Raw genomic sequence first — 27,782 nt, forward strand, 5'->3', positions numbered from 1 at the left:
GTGCAACTGGAGTTTCCCCTTCAAACAAGCGCAGGTGTGCAGCTGGGCTGTGCAGTCACCTTCAGTGCAGCTCAGCCACTTCTCTGATCACACAAACGCTTTGGAGTAGGGACCCAAAGGCTGTTTGCACAGAATTTCAGAGCTGAGGCTTTTTTCTTTATAAAATCCTGTTCTACTAGAGCTCATTTCTTTCTGCTTCTCATCAGGGCTGTTGGGGGATGTAGGTGCTGTTTGGAGTCGTTGGGCAATTTATATCTTTGTTTTGGGAACTTTCTGTCTGTGTACTTTTCCACTGCACTGGTCTTCACCCATTTTCCTGGCTGGACTGGCAGTAATTGGTCTCCATTAGCAGCCGTAGGTGGAGAAATCTCTACAGATTATGGGGTCCTCTGGTCCTGCAGAGGCTGTTTCCTCTGGCTCAGGGCTGAGACAGGCTGCTATTTAATATGGGAAAGACTTGTTTTTCCTGCAGTGTTTGCTATGCCTGTTCTAGGGATATGTGCTAATAGCTGTACAGAGCTTCAGGGCCCTTTCTTACTCTGCTCAGTAGTTATCCCAGCCCCCTGCAAGGTAAATCATAGTAATCAGCCTTATTTTAGACAGGCGTGGAGCAGTTGTGATTTGACCAGGTCCCTGCTATAGCTGCTTGCACATACTCCTTTCCAGGAGAGACGACAGCAGGAATTTTTTAGTCCTCAACCTGTGCAGGAGAGTCCACCCCAAAAAAGTGCCATATTCTGCTTTTCAGTGTCTAGAAAAGCTCATCCCTACAGAACCAATGGTTTTTAACTAGTAGTTGATATCAGTCACTCAGGAAATGGGGAAAATTGCTTAATAGTATATCTCCTGAGAGCTCCATGATTCATTCCCAGAACTTCCTGGCTCTTCCCCTCTGTGGCTTATGAGGTGGGGGAAGCCACCCTGGGCAGTGGGCATCAGGAAATGGGCTCTGCTCATTTCCATCTTTACCTCTTCTTTCCTTTCTACAGCTCCTGCTCAGGCCCAAATCATCCATGCTGGACAAGCATGCGTGGTGAAGGAAGACAACATCAGTGAACGCGTTTACACAATTCGGGAGGGGGACACGCTGGTCCTGCAGTGCCTGGTCACAGGACACCCCCGGCCACAGGTAAGCCTTCAGTCTTGCCTCTCAGCCATGCCACCCCATGGTACTTGTTTGTAGAGGGGAACTGTGGGCAGTGGGATGTCCAGCTTTCTCCGACGCATTGGACTCGGGAAGGGATGCCCCATTTTGCAAGCACTTAGCATGTTAAGCTGTGAAGCATTTAAGCTTGCTTTCTTGGGAAACAGTCCACAAAGCTTGGCAGAAGCTTACAAAAACCTTCTACTTGTCTTCAGTATGTGAAGTCTCTCCAAAAACCTAAAGCCCAAACTGAAATCTCAAATCTTTAACCCTCTTACTATAAAGTAGGAACATCCTGGAAGACGCTTCCCATATGTGCTTACCTTAGGAGTTGGTCCTTCATGGTCTGTCCATTTCTCAGCTTCCCTGGATGTACAGCCAAGGGGATGCTGCTTCAGGAAGCTGTTGGTAGTGCCCCTCACTGAACCCCACACAGAACCTGCTGTTCATTGCTTTGAGACCACCAAGCAGAGGCAGAGCCAGACCCTCAGCACTGGGCACATCCGTGCTGTGGTCAGAGACACAGTCCAGTGGGGAGGCACAAAGCTGAGCTTGGCTGATGATTGCAGTCCTTACTTGGGTGCCCAGAGGTTTGCACAGCCTCAGGCCCGTGCAGCCACCTCAGCACCCTTCAGATACTCGAGCTGGGCAGTTCAGAGTTGGTGTGGAGGTGTCTGTAGAGGTGCTGGCCTAGAGCATGGGTCTGCCAGCTCTGGGACAGAGTGCTAGGAGTGGCAGCTGGTGCACACTGCGAGGCTGGATGTGCCAGAATACCCTCAGGGGAGCCACGTGTGATAGCTGCCTTGGCCCCATTCCTCAGTCCTGCCAAAGACACTTGTGGCAAGAAGCCATGCATCTTCTCATGCGGTTAATGCCTCTGTGGGCTTGCTTGTGAGGAGCTACTTGGCAAAGAGGTGATGACAAAGGCAAGGATTTGAAATGGTTTTTCCATCAAAATATGCTGGAAACAATAAAAAGAAAATTACCTGAGCCAAATCAGCAAAAACAACCAGCCTAGGCTTGTGACAGTGATGGACAAATGATACCTGTGTGCATTAGAAATGGGGAATTTGGTAGCAGTGTCCCTGCCTAAGGTTGTTGAATGCATGGAAAAGTCTTGGCACGTTGCAGGGGTTTGAGCCTGAGTATCTAGAGAGATTTCTGGAGCAGAGCCTGTTGCAGACAGCATGATAGTGAGCAACACTCTGGCTTGTCATTGCCAGACCTGCACAGGGAGCACCAGAGCCTAGAACCAGGCATGACCAGGGAGACTAGAACCTGCACATATAAAATGTGGCATGCATCCTATTTCTCCCCTCCCTCCTAATGGATTGATTTTTTCCCTAGCTAAACTCTTATTCTAACCTGTGTTTAATCTTCTCTTTCCCTTTCTATCAACCAGTCATTAAAGCATGAAAATGTGGCCAAAATACTAAAATGAGATTGTGATTGAGAAGATTAAAGAGCTGGCTGAAGTGTCCTTCAAAGCAGGAGACTCCAAGAGTCTTGGAGCCCTCAGACAATTTCACAAGCCTACAAAGGCTGAATAAATCCATGGTCAATAGCTCCAAAAATCTGCTCAGCCTAGTGCTGTGGGATGGGATGTAGATGCCCTGTTCGTTCTAGAGCATCAGCACCAATCAGGTGACGGCAGTGAGCTTTAGTCAAAGTCTGGAAGTGTGGCCAAGATTTTTGGTTTGTGGTTATTGCTGAATGAAAGTCTCTCTTCTTTCTACTGGCTGATCTTGATGGATCTCAATTCCAGAGTCCAAATAGTCCCAGAGTAGGAGGCCAGCAGTCCCCAGCCTTTAGAAGGGAGGTTGCTGATATGGAAAACCAATGGGCTGAGAAAAGCTGTCCCTCTCTTTCATTGTGTGGAGTGCACAAAAAAAGGGGGAAGCTTGCATTGTTACTGGGAGGGCTGTACCTCATTCCAGACAAAAGAGAAACCCTTCAGTCCTTGGGATTGCTGTCTTCTTGCCACCATTCACCATGAAATATCATGCATCTCTGTTGTCCCTTCAAGCCAGGATCTTGAGACATGTAACATAAGGGCAAACAAATAAAAAGGTGGCTTGAAATCGGAAGGGATTTTTTTGCTTTTTTTTTCTGTATCTTTAAAAATGGAGGAAAATCATGTGTGCTGTGAAAGGATGACTTAGAAAAATAAAGTACACAGGGTTTCCCAGTGGGAAAGGGGAAAGAGTCAGATAGCAACTGCCTTTTCTCACTCATGGAAAAGCAAAAAGTAGAAATAGCCTTGCTGTCCAGAAAAAGATGAGTGTGGACTGCAGTAAAAGCTCTGTAGCTGTGAGATGATGTCTGCTGTAGTGTCCTGGCCTACCAGCCACATGGGGTCTCAAGGCTGAACACTGAAAGTCCTGTGCTGTGCAAACAGTGGCATAAAACTGAGCAAGCTGCTGGGTTTGCAGGAACAGAGCAGGAGTGGCAAACATGCAGTGTGTGTCTCAGTGAATTGCGGGGTTCCCCTGGACACTTGGATATGGGGATTGGACCAGAATCAGTGGCTGGGCTACTGCGATATACTGAGATCAGCAGTTGAGCTTTGGCAAGTCTGGCGGTGCTGTAGGATCTCTTTATGGAAGTAGCTAGGGAAGAGCAACAAAGGGAGCTCTGCTGAATCTTGGTGTCTCTGTTTTCTGTCCCTGATTTAATTTCTCTCGTTCTTCCCACACAGGTGAGATGGACCAAAACAGCTGGCAGCGCGTCGGACAAATTCCAAGAGACGTCAGTGCTTAACGAGACCCTGCGGATTGAGAAGATCCAAAGGCTGCAGGGGGGCCGCTATTACTGTAAAGCAGAAAATGGGGTTGGGGTCCCTGCCATCAAGTCCATTCGAGTAGATGTGCAGTGTAAGTCGTTTAGCGGCAACCCAGACCTTCCCACAGTTCTACTGCGTGTCTCTGCCTCGCTGCGGGGCCAGCAGGGAGCTGCATTGCTCTAGGACCACCTGCACCTGACTCAGGAGCAGAGGGACTGCCATCCGTGCTCTCCCAAGGGTCTTTCTTGCCTAGGAGGTTAGATCCATCCCTGCAGCATACAGCTGTGCTGTTCCTGTGATTCATTCTTACGTGGGTGTTGTGGTGTCCGTCACTGACAGGGTTCCCTAGCATGTGTCCGGGATGTAGCATTGTGCGTGGCTTCTGCTTTCTTTGTCTTCCTTTTGAAGCTGGCAGAGCTTGAAGCAAGCGATGTTTCTTGAAGTTGGTAGTGCCCCAGATGTTGGGAGCATTCCTGAAACCAGTGTCCTGTGCCCAGCATTGCTGCTTCTGTAGCATGCTGGAAACAGAGCTGAAAACTCTGGAATGCAGCCAAGGAGGCTGAGCTGTGATAGAGTGAATGTGAAGGTGACTTAACATTGCCCTGGTTGCTCATAGTGCCCATAATGTGAAGATGACTCAATATTTCTCTGGCTGGTACCCATCCTTCTTGAGTCCTGGAGATGCTGCTAGTGGTTTGCCACCTTGGGCTTCAAGTTTTGAGGGTTTCTCTTAATGTTTACTTCTTGGACTTAGTATTTATTCTTGGGTTGCTGTGATCAAAAGGGAGAGAAACTAAACTTACTCTCAAAGGCCCAAATGGGAGAAATTCAAGATTTAATATATAGGTAACTTGTTTTGCTCTCTTGGAGAAGGCATTACATTGTCCTTGACTATCCACTATTCCAATTTTCTCCAGCCCAAATAACACCAAATCCCTCTCCTCACTCATATTATTTGAGAAGGCAAGAGGTTGATGCTAAAAAGTTGTAAAGTATGCTAAAGCAGCTGAACCTGTCATGAGCTGTTCTACATTCCTTCTAGCTGCTCTCCCTCCTTCTGAGCTGAAGGGCACTGTGGTCATCTGTCAGTGGTACAACCTCCAAGATTCAAAACCTCAGTACACACCTGGAGTCTGGGCAGGCCTTTTTGCTGCCAGCAGCTGCTGCCTGACTGCTTCCTTTTAGTCCTGCTGTCCAGCCCAGGTGTGATGTGACTCTCACAAAATGTGCCACAGACTTGGGCATCCTTAGCTTTTGGCAGGTTCATGATCCACTGTCCTACTGGATGGCTGGAGTAGCTCCCATCTGTTCCTGCCTTGCCCTACCCTTTACTGTAGTAGTGTAGTGTGGGCGCTGTCCTGTCTAGGCTGTGGAAGTGGATTGCTTCAACAGCAGTCACTGTGGATAGGATGACTCTGTCCTCATTGGCATTGCATCACTTTGTTTAGAGAAGTTCTGGCACCCTCCCTAGATCTGCTTGGCTTCTCTGCCTGTTTCTTCTCTTCCATGTAGTGGAGGCGTGTGATAAATCTCCATTGCAAAGGATACTTGATTTTCTCAAGGCTTAGTGTGATACCTTGCCAGGACCTGGGTCTCTAGGAACAGGACTGTGCCATGAATCTCTTCATGCCCTGAGGGTGCTCCCATGGTGCAGGCTGGAGCTAGAGTGATGTAGCATCCTATGGTCCCTCATGCAGCTCTGACCTGTAGAACTGTGGGGCTAATGGGGTGGCCAAGGGCTTTCTCATACTAACATCTACTCTGCAGATGGACTTGGTACTGCACCTCTGTTCTGCTCACTTGGTTTTTGGGGAGGAGAGACTATTTTCTGCCAGTATTTGCAGTAGGTGCAAGGGAACACATGGGAAAAGCCACGGTTTTTGTTGAACTCTCACCCAGGCAACCCTCAGCTGAATGAACCAGAATTTGAAAGCAAACCCCTTCTTTTCCTGCATCCCATTTTGTAGTTAGAGGTAAGTAATCACTCTCATGTGTACCTTGGTGTCCTTGACAGCTGCTGCTAGTCCTCAGTCATACTTTTAGTGTTTGGCAGTGAGGTTGCACAGAGAGCACCGTTGGTGCCAAGAGGATATTAAACTGAGAACACTAACCCACGTAGCATAATATTCCTCTGCCCCAAGTGGGCATCAGTGAGGCTTAAAAGTGTTGGTTGGATACTGGCAGAGAGGCGGCTGCTCTTCTGAGTATTTCCACGCGGGAGAGAGAGAAGGTAAGGAAAAGAAAAGAATGAATGTTTACAAGCTTTTATTGTGCATGAAACGTCCCATGTGATCATCTCCATGAACAGCCTTGGGCCAAATTTATCATTGGAGCAGCTCACTGACATCAGTGGCATTACTTGTACATCAAGGACATACACATTGTTGTAGGACTTATTTTAGCTTTTCTCAGAAGGGCTAGACCTAGAGCTGACTTCTGCAAAAGAGCGCTGAAGAATTCAAAGGAGGAAAGTTTTAGCAACCAAAAAGAAGATGTTGTTTTCTGTGTGGGGAGTAGCTGGGAGCCAGGAAACTGGAATGGTGAGCTGCTTCTTCAGTTAGTAAGGCAAGTGTTTACCCAGAAACAATCTCAGAAGGATGGTAGCTACAGAGTCACTCATGAGAAATTTGAACAAATAAAGTAAGGTTAAAGACGAGGAAGGAGGAAAAGAGGATAGATTGTGCTCAAGGTCCTGGTCCAAACGAATTTGATTTTTAGTCATCCTGTGGCCACATGAAGACAGCACTGTATGGAGAGGAGGCTTTTTTTTCTCATCTGCATATGTTTTTCTTCAGCCGTGGGTGTTTTTTGGTTGGTGGAGTTTTTTTATGGGATATATTTTGTGTCTTGTCATTATTCCATTAATGGCTCTACTCATATCTCTGCACTATGGTCAAGCAGACAAATTTCAGGTCGCATAACAATTGCTGTCTGCCGAGCATACTGCTCATTAAAAGAAGCAAACCCACAAGTTGACACTTGTGATTCAGCAGAGAGCATACGTTGTTTGGATGACATGTTAGCAGAAACTCATCCCTGCTTCCCTCTTCCTTTCTGGAAGTCAGATCTCCAAACTTACAAATCTGTAAAATAAAATATTGTGAAAATTAGGTGGCATGGGAGGGCAGGAGGCGATGAGCCTGTGAAGCATGTGCAGAGAGAATAGTGCTGGCAGCACAAGAGGATGCTGGGTACAAGTACCTCAGTTTCCTTGCAGCTGAAGATGGCGTCATAATGCTCCTGAAAATATAGAATTGCTTCAACTTGAGCTCAAAAGGTGCCTTGTAGACATACCTAAAGACACAGGGACTGATTCCCATTTTAGAGGGCCAATTCTTGTCAAAAGGGATATTTACATTTAACATCAATCTCAAAGTGCTTTTGTGAGGAGAAAGATCCACTGCCTCTGAAGTGTCCCCCATGCTACCTTGATGTTCAAACATTGATATCTGCTGCAACTTCTGAGAAAATCATCCCTTTTTAGCAGGTGGGCAACTGTAGTGGGGCAGTATGCTCTGTGTGGATGGAGGAAATCCTCTTCCTGCAGGGTTATTGCTTCTGTCCTTGAAAATATAGCCACTGATAACCATTGATGCAGTCATGGTGGCTGTGTGTCTGGTGCAAGTACAATAAGGGAATTGAAAGGAACATCTTCTGTAAAGAAAGAGAACAAAGGAGTTTAGGGAGAGATAATAGTGTTGCAGTGACTAGAAGTTGCCAAAGGACAGTTGATACAGACTTTGAAGAAAATACACAGAGGATATTTAATAGCAAGAGAGAAAAATTATGCATACCTATTACAGTGTTTTGCACAGCATATTACCATGATTCCTCACAAGATTTGCTCTGTCTAGATGACTTTCCAACTCAGCTCCTTGATTTTGTCCTGATTTTTTACTTTCATTCCTTGTCTTGGAGGTTTGTTATGTCATTTGTGTGGACATCTCACAGCCCTGGGCTTAGCCCCATGATTTCAGGAGAGATTTGGGAGCTAGAAGATGGAGAAATGATGGAACAGAGTTTCCTGGGATCCTCTCACTGAAGTAGAAAGTAGTGATTTTCTGTAGGGGGGTAGCATTGAGGAATATGAGGCAGCCCACTGCTCTGAGACACATGTGGCAGGCAGGTGCATTTTTCTGAGGACTGCATGGGGCTCTGCAAACCAGGGACTGCTTTCTATTCCCTGAAGGTTTGTGTGGTGAGCGGGAGAATTCTGGCTTCTCCTGTGTGTTCCCTTTACATATTGGTTGCACTACCTGCCCTCAGGTAGTAAAACTGCTCTTAAATCAGCAGTTGTCATCAGCCAGGTGTGTGGGACCTTCCCCTCTCCTCAGTGGTACCTGGAGCAGCATCTGCCCTGCAGGCTGTGCACGCAGACCAGGCGTTGCTAACAGCGGCTGCGACCCTCCTTGCCTCCCTTGCAGATCTGGATGAGCCTGTTCTCACCGTTCACCAGACCATCAGTGATGTGCGGGGCAGCTTCTACCAGGAGAAGACCGTCTTCCTGCGCTGCACGGTCAACTCCAACCCGCCCGCTCGCTTCATCTGGAAACGGGGAGCTGAGACACTTTCTCACAGTCAGGACAATGGGGTGGACATCTACGAGCCCCTTTACACACAGGTGAAAATAAGCAAACCTCTGCCAGCTTGTCTTGAGTGTCTTGCTGATGCAGGGCACTGTGGTGGGTGGTGTTTCCTTCCCTGCATGGATTGTGATGCTGGGGAGAAGGTGCAGGCTGCCTCTAGAAGGGCGGGTAGACCTTCCTTCTGCATGCAAATTCCCAGGGTGCAAGAGGAGCAGAGCAGTAGGAGGGAGTGTGGCCTAGGAGGACCTTTCCCTTTTTATCACTGTCCCTGATGGCAGTGACACAGTTCCTCTACTAAGGCTATGCAGCTGTTGGATGGCTGAGACTGAAATCCAAAAAATCCCAAGATTGGATTTTCTCTATCTCCCATCACTAATTTTTTTTTCCTTACTTGAGGGCCCGGGCTCCATATATCAGGGAAGAGCTTCCTGTTTAGCAGTGTGAGCAAGTGGCAGGCATTGCTCTGGGATCCATGAGTTTTTCTAATGGCCACAATAATGGGGAGCCCAGTGCCTGGGCACTTCCTGACTTGTCCTGGGACAAGGTGTCCATGTCTTTCCTCCTCCTGCCTGCTTGTGTTGGACTTACCCTGCACATCCAGGTTTTCCCTGTAAACACCACTTTCTTCGCAGTAATTCGTCAGCCCATGCAATGGGAGATGGAAGGGAACTTTTCTTTTTCCAGGGCACTCTGAGCATGTTACCCTGAGCTGAGCTCAGGAGCTGAATGTACTTTAGACACTAATCAGCCCCAGTACTGCCAGCAAGGCAGCTAGGGAGCACATGGCAGGGATGAGTGGGAAGGGAGGGCTGAAAGGGCAGCTCTCCAGGGCTCCTGTTTCATCCCAGGCACCTTCCTGCATTCCCAAAGCTGGGCCCAGAGCACATTCTGGCTGAGTTTGATTTCTGAGCAATGCTCCAGGCAACCTTTAAGTTAATGTAGTCATGTTCATATTTTATTGAAACACGCCATCTCTGTAGGTCGTGGAAATGGGCATCCAAATGGAAATATTCAGGGGGATGAGGAGGGAGGAGAGAGCTGCAGGTTAGTGGCAGATTTGCAGAAACACTGTAGGTCAGAGCTGCTGTTTGGCCCTGAAGACAGCTTTGTCTGTGTGCTGTGTGCCTCCCAACTAGGGCATCCCTGGCCTTGGAGGAAGCCACCATGGGCTCTTCCAGTTTTCACTAGGCTCAGTGTAATTAACAGGAGATGTTGCCTAATGAGAGGATATCTTAGGACTTGGGATATTTTCTCTAGCTAAATAAGGCATCTGGCAAAAATTCACCATGTTGAAGCATTAATGTTTAAATGGCCCAGCATGCTGCAGCTCCTGTCAGGCAATGCTGCTGACATGATGGGTCATTCCCAGCTCTGAAGGAGGGTGTTGGGACTGCTGTGCTCAGACAGGCATGCCCTTGCAGTCCTCTCCTTAACACCAGCATAAGCCTGTAAGTTTGGGCTGGTAAGAGTTGAAGTTAACAAAAACACACCTCTGCAGCACTGTTGGAAGGGGCAAATCTGGCTGGAATGTTTAACAAAGTACCCTTCACTGGAGTTTGCAGTGTTGTCTTAAAGATGAACCTCTATCAGTGTCATGTTTGAATAGGATTTTACATTAAAAATGAGGTGAAGATTTCACTGTTTAAGCTTTTTAAAACTTACTGACACTGAGGGCTTATACCCATGCACTTAAATTCACTAATCAATAAACAGGAGATACATATGACCCTGTAAGTATGTAGATGACACACATATTGTAAATGCCATCATTTGTGTGGCATAGCAACAATTCTCAGGGGACAGGACTCTCTTGGGTTACTGTTACCCTGGGTTTTTTCATTCTAATTTACTCACTCCACATCCTTGTTCTCTGCATATTAGCATTCCTGAGCTCATTGTCCAGTCCCTTGAGGTTGTTCTCTTAAGGATTTGTCATGCTGACACCTCCTCACACTTGCAGGCGGTTATGGAATGGTTTCTCCAAAAGAGATTTAGACAAACTCAAGGAGAACAACAGCAACAAGCTGTCAGCAGAAGACATACGAGTTGCAGGGTGTGCAGACCATAGGATGATTCTCAGAGCTTTCTGCATTGCATAAATAAAAGTCTACAGAACACGTTCTGTCGTTAATGTAACAACTTGGTTCTGTTTCTATAACAAGCCAGTAACTAATGGAGTGCAGGCAGTGATTTTATTTGTTACCTTAGAATGAGAAAAGGCTATCAAACTCTCTGTAGTCACTCTGGATTTACATCAGCATTAATGAGATTAGAATCTGGAGAAGAGGCGTCAGAAAGTTTTGGAAGTTCTTTGAGTATTTCTCTGAATTTTTTTTCCTCCTGTACTGCAGATTTCTAGAGCACAACTGTTAATTTGTCATATTTAGGCCAGTATTAGTGCCTCAATCTGCTCTGATTTACTTTGGTATGGCATTGTTGAGTCCCCAGTGACTTCCTTTGGGTTCCTACTGACATATCGGAGTTAGATCTCAGGGTCTGTTCTGGGGTGGTTAAGGTTTGTTATGTTCTACAAGATGTTTCTGGCAGTAGTTAAGGAGAAATTATGCCCAGACCTGTTTGGCAGTGCTCTCAGGTCGTGTCAGTCAGTTGCTGGGTGTTTTGTGAAACCCTGGAGGTGAAATGACCACTGCAAACATTTTGTGTCTCCTTTACATAGAGCTATGGGGGGCTTGAAATCTGCACAGTTCCCTAAGGTTTTCATGGGAGCTGCTGGTAATCTGTAAACTTTGGGACAGGATATGGGCTTGGAATGATGGTCTGTGCTTTGGACACCTGTGTCTTTTCTTGCCCCTATTTTTCCCAAATCCCAGGGTGAAACCAAAGTCCTGAAGCTGAAGAACCTTCGACCTCAGGATTATGCCAGCTACACGTGCCAGGTGTCTGTCCGCAATGTCTGCAGTATTCCTGACAAATCCATCACCTTCCAGCTCACAAACACCACAGGTAAGAGGGGACAGGAAGGGTTCCTGCAGCCCTCTGACCCTTGACTTCCTCAACAGCCATTACTCCTCCAGGAGGATAATCCAGCACTCTGTCCAGGGCCTGCAGCACCCTGACCTCATTGACATGGCTGCTGGGATTACAAATCCTTCCCGTGGAAGTCTTGTGGCCCGGGCTGCTCTAGTTTCTTGTAGCACTGCATGTGGCCAGGCCTGCCATGAGATCATTAAAACAGACTACGTGTAGGTGTTGAGGCACTATGTAGCTTCTAATTCATACACTGTTTTATTTATTTATAATTCTAAGTGACTTTAAAAATAGATTTGATACAGCCTAGAGTGGGGCAGTGCTGCAGGAGTTCTTACAAATAATTCATCCATGTGTTTGACTCCAGCCTGGTTTGCCAGGCTGTGCTCTAGGCACCTCCCAGGTAACGAGCTCTGCTGGTGACAGTGTTTGTGGAAAGAATACCTATCCAGTGCCTTCCTAATAAATACATTTTACACTCATATTTGTACTGGCAGTGCTTGAGGGCATCTCCAGTTGTGAGCAGATTCACTTTGGTGCCTCTTGCTTGACGTGCAGTAAGTGAACGATAACTGAGTGTCATGTAGCAAATATTGGCAAGGACTTGATTGCAACCTGTCCATTAAAAAAACCCAAACCAAAACTACACACACGATAAAAAAATCCCCACCCATAAAGCCCTCATGTGTGTTGAATATTTGCAAATAATAAGTAAATGTCAGGAAATTGCTTCCAGCCCTGGAGTATTCCATGATCAGAGAGAAAGGCATTGTAACTGTTTGAATTATTCACCTCGCTAATGTAACACAAAGCAGTTTGCATCCCTTGTGCCATCTTAGTGCAGTGGAAACAGAACTTTTTTTGATGTTGTTAACTGTTGACAGGATACTGTGGATATTTTTTAAATTATGTTTATTGATCTGAGTTGAGTTCCAAGGTGCTGAACAATAGTTTCCTCATTTTATGTAGGAAGAAGAAAAATAATGAGCTTAAGAAAGCGAATTATAGCTAATGTCAGAAAAAAAGTATTCTCTTTGTAGCAAGATTTCTAAACATGTCTCGAACAACTCACCTTATTATCTGAATTTCTCTCAGGATGAGAATGTAGCAAATGTTGAAATATTCCCTCTAAAAACTTATCTTCTGTTCATGATGAAGGAAGGGATCTTATACAGCTCTTCTTCCCTGTGTACCTTTACCTTTGAAGAGTTGGAAAATCAAATTTCTCTTTATGTCCACTCCCCCTGCCAGCCCAAGCACAGGGAAACTACTCCTCATTTCAATCCATCCCCTGTCATGGGGAAAATGTCTTTTCAGGTTGTACTTGATGACAAGTCAGCGATATGGCTCAATTTACATCAGTTTCTTAAGCACATCTATCTAGGGTTTTTTTCTCCTGTTTTTAATTATAAATGCATATTTATACACAGTTACAGTGGAGCCTGGCACTACAAGCTCAAAGGGGCTGTGGAAAATGTGTTCTTAGCAAATTTTATTAAAAGTTGGCAGTGAAAATGAAGCTGGCATTGCGGTGGGAGCAGGCTTTATGTTAAATAGCATGGCTATATTTAACATGAAATATTATATGGGTTACTTGCCCTGTAGATAGTATTGTGCATAGGTGAGGAAATATTTAAATGAAATTCTTTAATTCTCTCCTATTTTGACTAGGTCTTTTCTCTTCCCCTTGCGCTTGTGCTTTCACAGTTTCTCTAGACCTGGCTGTGCCCAGAATCCTGAACAGCTCCACTCAGGAAGCCTTTGCCTTTATAACTGAGAAGGGCCCAAAGGATGCTGAAATGCTTGGAAATTTCTCTCTCTTAAATATTTATAGTCCAGGCACTACGGGCCTTGAGGTGAATTGGTGGGTCAGGTCAGGTCAGGCCAGGGGAATCTCCTCAGCTCATTTGCTGTTCCTCAGCTGGCTCCTCAGTGTCCTTTGGGCGGATCATAGTCTGTGGTAAGGAGATGGACTTCTCCCAAGTTCTGCTTAGCAACTTGGGCCTTGCAGCAGGGAATGGGTTCTTTGTCTGCAACCTTAGTGGGAAGGAGATGTCCCTGCTCCCTCTCTGTTCTGCTGCTGTTGCCTGGCTCCAGAGCAGCAGGTTGGGCCCACAGAGCCACAGGACCAGCTCAGCACCAGGCTGCCATCACCCGCTACAGCAGGGGCAGCCTGACTTTTCCCCCTTCCTCAATTTCTGCAATATTAACCAGCCCAGCTGGTTAATTCTCCTGCAGTTTTACTGCAGCAAATTGGACTTCAAAGGGAATTGAAAGCGATTCTTTGTTTTTAATGGTCCCTCGCTGCTCGGCAGACTCCACCAGCAGGTTTTCTGAGCCAAGAACAAAAGGAATTGCCACAGGTTACAAATAAATGAGAATCATCTCCTGCATAACAATGTCTGCAGCCTGTTAACCTCTGTCTGCTGTTGGGAGTGGGAGTGGGGAGTGGCAGCCCACGCAGGCTGCCACAGCCAAGGCTCCATCCTGGGGCATGTCGTGGGAGCTCGCTTCCTGGAGCTGTGGCAGGTGGCGGATTTGCAGTTCTCCTGCCTCATTCATGCATACACACACAGCCTGCCTTCATGCAGTGCTTGCACCAGCATGTCACCTTTTTACCATGTTGCCTTGCCCAGAGCTGGGCAAGATGAGTGTGGGTCAGATATTTGCATATCCAATCCCAAACCTGCAAGAGCCCTAAATCTTAACCAGAGCCTGCAGGACCTCTGCTTTGTGCTCCCCAACTCTGACACCTTCTCTCTGGACATGGGCTGGTCTCAGGCTTTCTCTGTCTCTGACAGGGATGGATGGAGATTCCCAGGCAAGATGCTGCATCTGCCAGTTTGTCTGTGCACTGTGAACCTGAGACCAGCTCAATGTCCAAGGGCAGAAACAGCTATTTGGTGTCAGCTACACTGAGTTAGTGACAGGAATGTGTCCTGCCTAAGCACGGTGAGTTGAGCTATTGTGTTTCTGGGCTTCATACTATCTCATGAAACCATCTGGAGCTTGGTGGGGATGTACAAATCCTTCCTTTGCTATTTAATAACCATTAACCCTTGCACACTATTTACAAGACTCCTGCAAAGAGACCTGACAAAGTCTGTTTGAGTGCAGGCTGTGGCCTCCTGAAATTCAAAGGCTCCAACCACTGGCCTCAGAATGGTCAGTGGAGGTAGCAGAAGAGCCACCTTCTTCCTTAGGCATGGCTGGCCACCTCTGACACAAATAGTATGTGCAGTGGCCAGGGAGGACATTATATTCAGTACACCAAAGCAATATCCCAGCATGGCAGTAGTTGTGCCACTAAATTATGGCACCGGTGCTGAGGAGAGGAGAGTCCTCCTTGCCTTGTTTGTATGGGCTGTAATTCAGAGATCCAATACAAATCCAGCACAGCTCATTAACACAGGGTCCAGGGAGAGAAGAGGCAGAAATAATGATGCTGTTAAATCAGGCTTCATGAATATGGAACAATGTCTTATTTTGCATTATTATGGCTGTTACTTAAAACATACTCCCAGCTTTTTTGCTGGGGACTGCTACTTTCTCAGCTCTGTCTGGATGAAGCCAGTGATAGCGCTCATAGAGGCTTTGAAAGACTTTTCATGGAATGAAATGGAGAATACAAAGGGAAGGATTTTGGATCAGTTCCTAGAAGAGGCTGTAGTGAGAAATAAAATAAAACCAAAAAAACAGGCGCCAGGGCATTCAAAGGAGAGGTTGTGTAGACACTTTTAATCAGTCTCAACTCATCTGAATGTGAAGGAGAATTGCTCTGGTTGTGATGGCCCCCAGGTGTACAGAAAAGCATATTAAACATCTGAGGAGGTGAAGGAGATTAGGAGCCAGGTCAGAGCTGCTGTCAATGGTCTGTTAAGGTGCAGACAGGTCCTGGTCCTCCATATCAGTCTCTGAGCTGCAAGGACTATCTGCTTGGCAAAGCCTTTGCTTCTCAAATGTGTCCAGTTGGGTGTGAGAGATAGTGAGTTGTGTCATGGGATAGCTGAAGAAAGCTTTTTTAATGATAGACCTTCCCTAAAGCTCACTCCTTGGGATGGAAAATCTGAATGAGAGAAGTGGTTTAATGCCATCTGTCCTTGAGCACAAGCAGTGGTTGGGTTCAAGCAGGCTCCTTTGAGGCTGTCCTTTCTCCTGCTCCTCTCCATCAAGGCTACAAAGGTTTCCATTGCCCTTAGGCCTGGCTGCAGTTGTTCAGTGGCCTGAAACTTCAGGCCTTGGGTTTTTCACTGCCAAATGTTGACTGTTTGCCACCCCTTTATGTGTAGAGTGGGATTATTGGGCTTTTCTTCTGACCTGCATCCTAAAGCCATAGAGAACCTGCACTGAGCACTGATAAAATGTCATAGCTGCTTTGTGCCCCAGTCCTAGGCACTACTGGTAGAGTGTTTTCTGGGGCAGTGTGAGGTCCTGCCTGCTCTGTTTCCTAGCGATAAAAGAGCAGAGTGTTCTCATTCAAAGATATGGTAATGATCATACTTTAGATTCACAAACACTTCATATTTGTAATCAATTCATAGATCTTTCCAGCTGCCCCTACTCAAACCAGCCATCAACAAGAGCAAATCATTAAAAGTATGAAGCTGTGCACAGGCAGGTGGTTTTTCTCAAGCTCTGAAGTGTCCCTCTTTGTGCTTTTCCAGCCCCACCTGCTCTGAAGCTGTCTGTCAATGAGACGCTGGTGGTCAACCCTGGTGACAACATCACCATGCAGTGCTCTCTGACGGGCGGTGACCCACAGCCAGAAGTGCTCTGGTCCCACTCTCCTGGCCCCATGCCTCCCAACAGCCTCGTGCAAGGAGGCAACCTCACCATCTGGAGGATCCGCGTGGAGGACTCGGGCTACTACAACTGCACGGCCATCAACAATGTGGGCAACCCAGCAAAGAAGATTGTGAACCTGCTGGTGCGGTGTAAGCTGCTGCTTCTCTCTGAGCGTGTGTTTTCAGGGATGGGGGAATTGCATCCCTCCTGGCTGTTCTTGTACAGCTCAGGGCGAATGTGATATTTAGTAGTAATTAATATTCTGGAGAAGTGCCTGTGCAAGTTTCTCTGCTCCCAGACCAACAGCTGTGCAAGTGCTGCTTGCAGCTTCATCCTGGGCTGTAGCATTATCCTGAGTTGGATGAGCCCAGAGGGCCAGTGGGAGGCCCTTGGGACATTTTGTGGGAACATTAGTGGGAGAGGTCTTTGGGCAGATTTTGCATGGAAATATTGCCTTCCTGAGGAGCAAAGAACAGTTTTCCTGTCCCACGCAGGATACTTTGATATCCCTAACCAGTTTTGCACTTCTGTTCATCTCAGCCATGAAGAATGCCACATTCCAAATCACCCCTGATGTAATCAAAGAGAGCGAGACCATCCAGTTAGGCCAGGACTTGAAGCTCTCATGCCATGTAGATGCTGTCCCCCAGGAGAAGGTTGTCTACTCGTGGTACAAGAACGGAAAACCAGCCAGGTTCTCAGACCGGCTGCTCATCACCCGCAACGACCCCGAGCTCCCACCTGTGACGTGCAGCTTGGAGATTATTGACCTGAGATTCAGTGACTATGGCACCTACCTGTGCGTGGCTACCTTCCAGGGAGCACCCATTCCTGACCTCAGTGTGGAGGTGAACATCTCCTCGGAGACAGGTGAGCCTCTCTCTGGCAGGGGGGGACCCCAGAGGAGTGTTTGGCATCACTGGCTGCCCCACAGCCTCTGCCTCTGGCTTTTTTGAAGAACTTCACATGCATGTCTTGAATGCTAGTGGAGGAAGGTCTTACATCCTCAGGAAAGCACTTGGCTCAGATTGGAGATGGGTAATAGTTACAACTTCTCTGTCAGATGTATTATGTACCAAGTAGATCTTCCTTTATGTTTTCTCCCTATGAAAAGTCCAAAGTGCACTCCAGCTACAGAGGCAGCTTCACAGTGTGATTGTTCAAACAAACCTCCACACTGTGAAGGAAGGAAGAAGTGGTGGTATTTCAGCAATTTTCGAGTGTCCCTTTGCTTAGAAGTGAGTAAAAGAGAAAAAAAAGCTGCTCTTTCTTTTCTTTGGCATTGTTTCCAGGATACAGTTTCTGTGAAGACTTTTAATGTTTGCTGGATGGCAAATGCAGTCTGCCTTGGGCCCTCTCTGGAGGAGTGTCAGTGTCATAAATGCCTCCCCACTAAAATCAGGGTCAGAGCTTCACCCCATGGCCCAGTGAGGACTGGACAAATATGTCAGTGTTTGTCAGTCATGCTGGGGACTAAAATATAGAGTCTCAGGGCTGTCTTTCTCTTTCTGTAGAAGTGGTGGGTCCAGCTGTGCTCTCCATTTCATCCATGTCATTGTGCTGCCTATCCAGGACCATGAGGGTGCAGCACAAAGAAGCACTGTGTTAGTAATCTGATGGAAGACTCCTCAGGGGAGTCAGCTGCCCACAGATTTTGACCTGCACCTTCACAGAATGTTACTTCTCAGTCCCTGGTTGTGCTGGATCCACAGGCCAGGCTGATCTCACTCTTTATTCTGGATGCTGCTCACTTCAGCTCCCCAGAAAAAAGTGCTGCAACTACTCTTGGTGCTTTGGGAAGCCCTTGTCTCCCATTAGAAATTCTGGGGGCAGCCTGCTCCTGATAGGATTGCATCCAGCTCTTGTTGGCAGCCTGGAGACTGAGCCTGGCTGTGCCATGGATCCACTCAACACTGAGGAGTGATCCTTCCTTTCTGAGAACAGCCATGGAAGGCAGGACCTCTCCATGCCAGCTAACACCAACCCTGTTACACCAACAGGGAACAAAACTGGGGGGAACTCGCCAATCCTGGTGCAAAATTGGCTTTCCCAAACTTGTATGGCTGATACCACCTGGAACAATTCTTTTTGCCCAAGATCACTAGATGGCAGAGTGCAGTTGTGTTTAACACTGCAAGGGTGGGAGGCTGTGAAGAGCTGGGACACCTGGGATGATTCCACCAAGAGGCTTGCAAGTGTCTGACAGTGCAGGTGTTGGTCCCAGCACCAGCCAGTTGCTGTCTTAAAGGAAGTGTCTGAGGTGATGGGTTGCCCTGTGCCTGTCTGGAGGAGAGTGAGTCCCACATGCCTGTGTGGATGCTGCCAATGAGGAAGGGAAGGAGGGCAGCCTGGGGCATTTTGAATCCTCTCTGTGGCAGCCTGGGCCAGCAGGACTGCTTTGTGTCCCAGAGAATGAAAACAGCCATCCCTGCTGGAGCAGCCCTCCATGCAGCAGCCAGGGCTGTCCAACATGCAACATCCCCATAATCAGCAACAAGCCACCTCCAGCATGTGATTCCCAACACGTGATTCCCAACATGTGATTCCCACATAAAACACCTTGCTCAACAGCATGAGCAAGAGGACAGCAGCAGTGGCTCCATGTTTCCCCACTGAGCAAAGCCTGAGCTCATCAAAGTGGCTGCCTCCACCGAGCAGCTCCAAGGTGATAGCTTTAATTAAAAAAAAAAAAAATCTTCAAATGTAATTTACAACTTTACCTGTGGAGAAAATTGTTGCTCACCAGGTGAGCGGCTGCTGGCAGCGTTAGCTCTGAGAGTGCTGCCGTCCTTTCACACCGTGCAGGACAGGGTGTGATGAGATTCCCCAGCCCACGGGAGATCTGCAAATTGAAAATGTGCCCTCCGTGTTGCATTGGGAGGTCATTGCAGAGGGAGATTAGGCTGGATCCATCCTAAATTTGTTCATAAAGAGCTGCAGGCTGTAACATGTACAATTACCATAGCACACTCTCCTTTGCTGGAGCTGAATTGAGCTAATGTTGGTCAGACCAGCTTGTTACAGCTTCTATAGTCCTGTACTTTGATTTAAATGGAAAAGAAGTACATGGCCCTTGCAGTTATGGAAGTGTCAATCCAAATGTTGCCACTGTCAGCAGGAAGGGCTGAAAAAGGAGCTTTCAGAAAAGATTGTGACCATATTTACCTCAGCTGAACTGTTGACTCTGAAGTCTAGCTCAAATAAATTGTCAATATTACGTGTGCTTTAGCACAAAAATCCCCTTCCTGGGTTCTTGGTGGAACTGGGGATGTGAACAGCCAACCTCTTCCTACTGACATCTCTGTACCCTGTATTCAATGGATTTCTTTTAAGCTTTGTTTATCAGCTAAGTTCTGGTTGTCAGTTAATGGCTGGATATTTCTTTTGAATGTTAGTGTGCCTCCAACTCTAGCCTCAGCTCGGCAGCAATTCTGCTGGGTGAGCTCTTCCCAGCCTCGAAGGGATGCCAGGAGTGATTGTTGCTGGGACCTGTCTCTCACTCAGATGAATCAGAGGTCTGTTGGTGTGAGAATTTCACAGTGCATTCACCAATAAAAACAAAATAAATAATAAAAGTTAAATATGCAATAAAAGTAAAATAAGCAAAGACGCTTGAAAAGAGCTGATTCCTTGCTGTGGTTTAGGAACAAACAGGGATCTTGGACCTCTGAGAAGGCTGGAGATGGGATCTACAAGCACTTATCCTTTAAGTCTTGGTTTTGGTCTGACCTGGATAAGGTGTCTAGATACCTCGGCAGATATGACTTCTATTTTTGGCCAAAAGACTGCAGTTCCACTTGAGAAATTCACTGACCAGAAATTGAGAAATGGATCAAAGAGGCTTTTGCCTTTGTGTTCCTTAATGCTATCCCTGCAGCTGGACAGCATTTTGCAAACAGAGGGATGGGAGCCTGGAGTCTGCCCCAATACAACTGGCCCTTGGCAGTGATATTGGGGGACACTGCTGAAAGGCTGAATCCTTCTTGGTGCCCTGAAGCTCCAGACCCTGCAGCATAACTTGCATGGACAGTGTGTTCATAGAAGGGCTGCAGTGTGTCAAGCGGTAACCTTTGGGATTCAAGGCTGTTGCTGTGATTTCATCAGAAGCATCTCAAGACTATTCCTTCCTTGCTGAAGATGCAGTGTAAAATGATTCCCTTCTTGTCTCTCTTTCAGTGCCACCAACAATAAGTGTCCCCAAGGGTCAGTCTGCCGTCACTGTGCGGGAAGGCTCCAGGGCCGAGCTGCAGTGCGAGGTTCGAGGAAAGCCCAAGCCACCCATTCTCTGGTCCCGGGTGGACAAGGAAACCCCCATGCCTTCAGGGACAATGACAATGGAGACCTACGATGGGAAGCTGCACCTGGAGAGCGTGAGCCGAGAAATGAGCGGGACCTATAAGTGTCAGACAGCCAGGTACAATGGATTTAACATCAGACCCCGGGAAGCCCTGGTGCAGCTCAACGTGCAGTGTGAGTACAGCCATGCGGCGCTGGAGTGCCTGCCTGAATGCCTGTGTACACAAAAGCCTGGGGGCTAGACAGGGTTGACCTTTCTTACTGGGCTGAGCAGACACATCTCTTTTGTCTGGGGACCCCTGAACAGTTTATATTTAATTGGTCAGGCTACGTGAGGCTAAGGGCAGGGTACCATATGGCAAGCATGTTGCAAGTGGAAGGGAGAGGTGTTGTGCGTATTTGTGTACAAGGGTTTCTATTTCCGTGTCAGGGGATGAGTGCATCTTTACCAGGTGTGTTTATGTGCATTACATGTGTGTAAAATACCTTCAGGATATGTTAGTAAGTTTGTAAAGTCAAGAGCTCAAAAGGTGGAAAATGAATGTTATTTAGATCATTTCCACACCACAACGCTTTCTTCAACTTAGTTACCCCTGGATATGCCTGAATCGTTTTGCCTGAAAAGCAGGGATAGGTGACAGGGAATCTGTACTCCCAAATGGTTTTCATACAGGAAGCTGATACTTAGCAGGTATGTGGGGTGATTTTGGCTATGGGTGGTTCTCCCAGCCCCACTTAAAGGCAGTATCTGTACACAGAGGTGAACATGGAGGGGGGCACACTGCATTGGGTGACATCTCCATCCTTTCCCTGCAGTGGATTCTCCCTCCAGAGAAGTGAGTGCCTGCTCAGCTCCCTCAGCTGTTGAGGTGTGTTTTGACATGCAGCAGTCTGTGCTCTCTCTCTTACAAGACTTGAAATCAGACTGGGGGAAGGCAGCCAGATAAAATGCCTTGGCTGTCCCTGCAGATCCTGTCCCATTAGTGCAGTGTGATTGCTGAGCACTGGCAGAGTGCTCTGAGCAGCACAGATCTGGCAGGTGTGGGGCGGGCAGGGAACAGGTTAATTTACACCTGGGCATGCTGCCTGTGAGCTGTGAGTGACAAGCCTCCAGACACAGCACAGCAGCACTCATTAGACATGCTGCCACACTTCTCCCAGCCTCGCTCCCCAGGAATAAGAGAAGTGAGACCGGAGCAGACAACCTGGCTGAAGCCAACCAGACAAACTGCTCACAGATATGAGCTGCTGGGAGCACAGCAATATCAGAGGTGTGTGAAATCCTGCAGGCACTTTGGGTATTTGAAGAGCCCCTTTCAAAATTATCTCTGTCTATTCAGGAGCCTTGCAGGTTTAGATTACAGGATGAGATAGGGAAATGTGTGAAGATTTCCATGCTGGCAAGTACATGTGGAGAAGCTTCCCTTGAGCAGGGTGAAAATGGGAGTCCTGGTTTGAGCTGCTGAGGAAGACAGCCTGGTTCAGTCATACAGGACTTGGAAGGACATGGCAGGGAAGGTGACTTTTGGTCACACCAAGAGACAATGACAGATACAGCAAAATTTCACTTGGGAGCCAAGAACCATCAGACTGGCTGGTGTCCCCGGTTTGGTGTGGGTGTTTGAAAGCTGTAGAGCTGTGCGGACCTCGCTTGACCCTCCCTGCCCCTGCAGAGGGAGCAGCAGTGCTGAGCTTGGGATGAATTCACTCATACTGGGTGGTCTGGAGGGGGATCACAGACCCGAATCTTGGGCTGAAGGGATAGGACATGATTCCCCACATGAGAAAGATGGTAGGTGCAAGCCAGAAGCTATCTGGGGTGGGGACTATGATGCGACCCTCAGAAAAGCAAAGATGCAATGAACGTGTGTGTAAAGGGTAGCTGAACACGCTTTTCCTATAGCTCATCCCATGGCCAAGCAACATTTTATTGTGACTTTGCCCAAGTAATGGTCATATAGTCCACATGCCAGCCCACCCAAACAGCCCCCTTCCCTTGTCAATCTGTTCTGTGTACCCTTAGTGGAAGCTGGGTGCATACTGAGTGTTTGTACACCTGAGCTGTCTCCTCCTGCCTGGAAAACATGGAAAGACTTCAGGGTGGCACTGCCTGTTCTGTGCCTCAGCAGGCAGCTGTGGTTTCAGTGCTGTCGATTGCTCCTTGCATTAGTATGAAAATGGAAGAAACAAAGAAAATAGGGCAAGAATTGCCCTCATCCCTTTTACACCTCGTCCCTTTCCCTTCACGCATAAAGCAGACGCAGAAACAACACAGTCCCTGTTTATCCCTGTCCTCCTTGTCCATGCTGCTGGGAGGATGTGGGTGCAGCAGGGGCTGCTGTGCTTAATTGAAACACAGCTTTCCAGCGTGGGCAGCTCATTAGTTCGGCGGCTCGCTCTGGAATTCTCATCTTGCTGGAAATGGAGATCGTGTGGCTCCTGCCGCCTCGGTGATGAGCGCTTCTCCCGCCCGGCGCAGGCGGCGCATCCCTGCGGAGGGGCGCGCCCCCGCGGGGCCGCGCGTGTGCGCGCATCAGCCCGCGCGTGTGCGCGCATCAGCCCGCGCGTGTGCGCGGCCGCGGGAGCGCGCCGGGGGCCGCGCGGGAACCGGGCTGCTCCTCTGATCCGCTCCAGAGCCAAAGTTGCAAAATCAATACAGCAGATCTGATTAGATGTCAGAACCGGTTTCTGTGTTTCCCTTCTCCCTTGGTTTTCTCCCTTCATCCTCATGCATATGGTGCTGTGTTGTAACAAGCTAGTCCAGAAATAGGCTTTTCCCAACTGCACTGCAATTGTGGAAGGAGAATAAGAAGACAAAAAGAACAAGTCAGCTGTCAAAAAAAGGTGTTTGGACTTTTTAGTATTTTGTTTTGTATTTAGAAAGCAGAAAAAGTTGCTTTTCTTTTTGTATTTAGAAAGCAGAAGAAATTGCTTTTCTGTTAGCTTAGGAGCTGAAATTGTCTATCATCAGCTCTCTGACAGGATGGACGATCTGTTCCCTGGACTTCTTGGTCTGTAGTGTAGAGCTTTGAAAGATTAATAAGTTTATGAAAGTCTGTGCAGCCATATATGTCTGTGTTTAAGATGAAGAAATGTTGTATAATGGTTATAGCGAGAGACTGGGCTTGTCAGAACTCCCGGGAATCTACACTTGGATTGGCAATGTTTTGTCATTTTTTCCTGTACCTTCAAAACAGGAATAAAACTGACCCATCTAATCGAAGATTTGTGGAACAAATAATAAACATAGCACTTCGAACGCTTGAAATAAAAATATTAATGGAATGGCAGAGTGCTGTTAATAATATCAATGCTATCATTGATACTGTTATCAAGGGGTTTTTTCAGGACCAGGTACTTGTAGAGAATCCCATCAGAAAAATGAATCCTCTGCAGAGGTGTGTTTAAAATCTGGGCTGGGCCACCCTGTGTGGGGGAACTAGTCCAAGGCTGTGAAACACACACTGGGCTTGAAAACGTGCAGCAGTCTGAGTTTTGGAACTCAGTAGTGTCATTTGAGCTGCTGTGTATGAGAAGAGGAAAGAAAACATGCATGTGTGGATCAGTGTAAAGGATGCTACTTAGATATTAATTTAGCAAGTATGTAATGAAAAACTGGAAGATGTGTATTAGCCGTGTAACCTAAAAGGCTGCTCAAAGCAGTATTTGCAGGAATTACAAAGGTTGGTAGTGACTTTAAGCTCTGGCTGTTGCTAGAGGCAGCCCTTGAGATGATTGTCTTACAAATGGTGAATATGACATTTGCTCTCTTAGAGTCTCATAAAACAGTATGGTGAAAATTGCTTACTAGGAAAATCTTACTACATTTTCCTGCTTGAGTAATATCATGTCATCTCTGATGCTTTGCCAGTCCTGGACAACATCTCATAAACCACTGCACAGCTCCATCCAAGTCCAGCTCAGCCCTGCACTCCTCATCCCACCTGATCCTCAATACATCTATTCCCATATTTTCCTGCAGAGGAGTTTATCCTCCTTCACAGCACTCGCTCCGTGCTGTCTCAGGGCCACAATTGACATCTGAATGGCTTCTCCCTCTTTAGATAACCATCAAAGCCTGGTAGAGGAGCACCTGTGTCCTCTGTTGAGTTGTTAATTACTTCACCAAGTTCTGAAGATGAGATGAGCAGATTTTTGCTGCTGCCATTTTTGTCTTTTGCAGAGATTTTGGTGTCTCTGAGTGCCCAATGAAAGAATAGTAGGAGGAAAGGGCAATAGTTATATGGGGCTGACTTTGTTTTTAGCAGTCAAGCCTGAAAGTTGGCCCTGTTTCCCATGTTGGGATCACACAGCAGGTGAAATCTTCGCAGGAAGAAAGACTAGAAAAGGAATTCACCCGAGTAGTTCCTTCTCTGCAATAACATGGCCTGTGAATTTACCTCTTCTGGATCTAAAGTAATAGCCCACAATCATCTGTGGCTGATCTCCAAAGGATTACGCTTACTGCCCTTAGATAAAGTTCTGCCACATTAGGCAGCCGGTGGGTTATTGTGCTTTATCTTCAAAGCATAGCGAATCCTAGGTGTAATCAGGAGAGCAGATTGGCATTCCCTTTGGAGGGATGGGTATCAGGACTTCAGGAGCCATTTACAGTCCTAGACACAGGCACTGCTGTAGGGCTGGTGGCTGGCAGGTCTGGCTCTGCCCTCACCTGGAGGACTGCCAGAGCACGTCCTGCTGGGGCATCTGTTGCCACTGTCACTTTAACTAATGTTCAGGTGGGCACAGATATGTTTTCCTATTCAAGCTCACACACTGGCAAATGTTATTCCTGGTCACACACTGTTGACTCATTCCTCTTTAAAATCCTGCTGAAGCCATCGGCTGTACATCAGGCAGGCGATAGTCAGCATCAATTCCCCGTGTTATCTGTGTAGCAAACACAAGAGCGGGGAGCAGGGGAGGGGGGATACTGTAAATAAGTAAGAAACATTGCTGGCTCCATGCAACTGGAAATGGAAATGCATTAAACTGTTTCGATCAGCTGTTGGAGCCATAGCTCAATGTCAGTGCTTCTTGCTGGGGCCCTGCCCCCTCCTGAAATATAAGCTTGGATATTAACTGCTCTCTTAAAAGTGCTCTTGAGACGTGTTTTGGGCATGGAGATGTTTTTGCAGAGTGGCTAAGATGGAGCTTTTGGCTGCTAAGAGCTCCCTGCAGCTCTCCCTGCTATGAAGGGAGTCTAAGAGAAATGAGGCTGTCAGGGGCCAGAGCTGACCCCTCCGTCTGTGGCTGAGCTGGCTTATCTGTCCTGCTGCTTGGCCATGTGAGCTGCACTGTGGAGCCATCTGCTAAGAATTTTAGACCTGGTTGGTTTAATTTCTGAGTGTATTTATTTATAGTCATGGCTTTGTTTTTCTTTATTGTTTTCATTAGTGAAATTCATCCAGATACCTTCCTCCAAGCTGAGGAGCGCAGTTCAGGAGCTAACTTGGGGGCAGAAGATGGTTCTTCTGCTCTTGTAGAGAGTGGAGCTTTCCTACTCTTTCATTCGTGTTTCATTATTGCTGTTCTCCATGGTACACGTGTTGCTGGCAAGAGAGGGGAACCTCAGGCTCTCCTGCCAGCTACAACTCTGGTGTGTTCTGGATCATTTTACACCATCAAAGGTTTAAGAATGAACTGATGCTCTGGGGCAAGTGTGTCTGTATTCAAAGCCAAAGGAAAGCTGTGCCTTTTGCAAGTTCAGTGTTTGCAACCTTAGAGACTTTAATTGGTAGAAAGAATAAAATAACTCATAGCAATGGGCATGATATTGAACCACCAGTCTGAACAAAGCCTGACCTGGTAGTTAGGTTTCACTTTGATGGAAATCCTCCTTGCTTCTCCCCAAATAAGAGGTTTATGTGACTGAACTGAAAGTATACATGTGATTTCTGCATTTCTCTCAATACACAGCACCCCTCTGCTCCCCTTTTTAAGAGCAGAGGATTTCATTCCTCATTGTCAACACACTTTTTTTTCTGCAGTATCTTGTTTGGGATGAAGCTCCTTTGAGCTCATGTTTGTGCATGCAGCCCTGTCCTGGGTGATATGGCATTAGGATTGCTCTCTCTGCTTCCCAGTGCCCAGGCTGCTAACAACTAATTAGAGTTGTCAGTCTCAGGACAGGCTGAAGTTTTACTCTGTCATGACTGTAAACCCAAATGGCCACAGTTCAGAACAAAGTAATAATCACAGACACTTAACAGCTGGCCTCAGATTTGTCATAACAATTACCATATATTGGTCCTGGGGCCTGATAGATGGAGTTTGTGACAGTGCTCACATCAGTTTAGGACTGGGTCCTCACATGGGGTTGTACCAAAAATTACTGTGTAGGACTCATTGGTCCTGCCCTCCTGCCAACCTCAAGCCTTTAAGTCTGGCAGGCTAAGGATGCTTAGCTAAAGCCTTCTTCTTTGGAATGCCTTTATGTTCATACAGCAAAGCCCCAGGACTCCCAGGGCTGGGGTTTTTTTGTAGCATTTGTTATATCCAGTTTTAAAAAAACAAACAAACAAACAAACAAACAACCCATATTTCACAGGGTAAAGCAGTTGTATGAGTTTTGGCTGGTCTGAATTTTTGTCATCAGTGTTTAACAGTTGGGTCTTACCCTGCAAGAGCTGTGGTCTCTTCTCTGCTTGCTGCCTTGTGGGGATGGTTCCCATGTGCTGCCACTCACTCAGATTTCTTGGGAAGGGAAGCCTCCCTTGTGCCCTGAGAGCTTTCCTGATTCACCTATTTGATTGAAATTGGTCTGACAGGGCATGTCTGCACCCTGTGGTGGCCAGGAGATACAAGAGACTTGAGACATAAAGCAAAAGGCCCAGATGGCAGGGGGATTTCGGAGGCTGTCGAGCAGATTTTGCAAAGCTGGCATGTCCAGTCTGTGGCACCACACATCAGATGCAAAGTGCAGTGAGGCCTCCTCGCTGTGCCCTGCGTAAAAGACCATGAAAGGAGAGAGGAAAATCCCCAGATATGCACATCAGGAACGTGGGAGCCTGCCTTAAAGCTGGAACCTGGGTCTGCTGTGTGAGACTGCAGCCCACCTGCACTGCCATTCAGCTTCTGTGCAGCTCATTGCTCATTTCTCAGCAACTCTGTGGTTGCAATAATAGGCTGAGTAAAAGCTTGTGTGAGAGCTCGTCGCCTAGAGAGATGAATTTGTTTGCTCAGAAGAGAACTGGTTTAA

At 47.2% G+C, this 27,782-nt stretch overlaps 1 protein-coding gene across 1 annotated transcript in view; it reads left to right on the forward strand.

The window, feature by feature from the left end:
- The window catches only part of MDGA1 (MAM domain containing glycosylphosphatidylinositol anchor 1), a 138,527-nt gene that overhangs the window by 45,480 nt on the left and 65,265 nt on the right, over window positions 1-27,782 (forward strand). Inside the window, exons 2-8 of the mRNA XM_054280137.1 lie at window positions 990-1,129; window positions 3,843-4,017; window positions 8,351-8,547; window positions 11,344-11,476; window positions 16,165-16,434; window positions 16,826-17,155; window positions 20,462-20,755. Coding sequence (XP_054136112.1) covers window positions 990-1,129; window positions 3,843-4,017; window positions 8,351-8,547; window positions 11,344-11,476; window positions 16,165-16,434; window positions 16,826-17,155; window positions 20,462-20,755 — 1,539 coding nt within the window. The remainder of the gene's footprint in view (window positions 1-989; window positions 1,130-3,842; window positions 4,018-8,350; window positions 8,548-11,343; window positions 11,477-16,164; window positions 16,435-16,825; window positions 17,156-20,461; window positions 20,756-27,782) is intronic.

The sequence above is a fragment of the Melozone crissalis genome, unplaced genomic scaffold, assembly GCF_028551555.1.
Source record: "Melozone crissalis strain CALT ecotype California unplaced genomic scaffold, PUWL_Pcris_2 ptg000027l_1, whole genome shotgun sequence".
Taxonomy (NCBI): domain Eukaryota; kingdom Metazoa; phylum Chordata; class Aves; order Passeriformes; family Passerellidae; genus Melozone; species Melozone crissalis.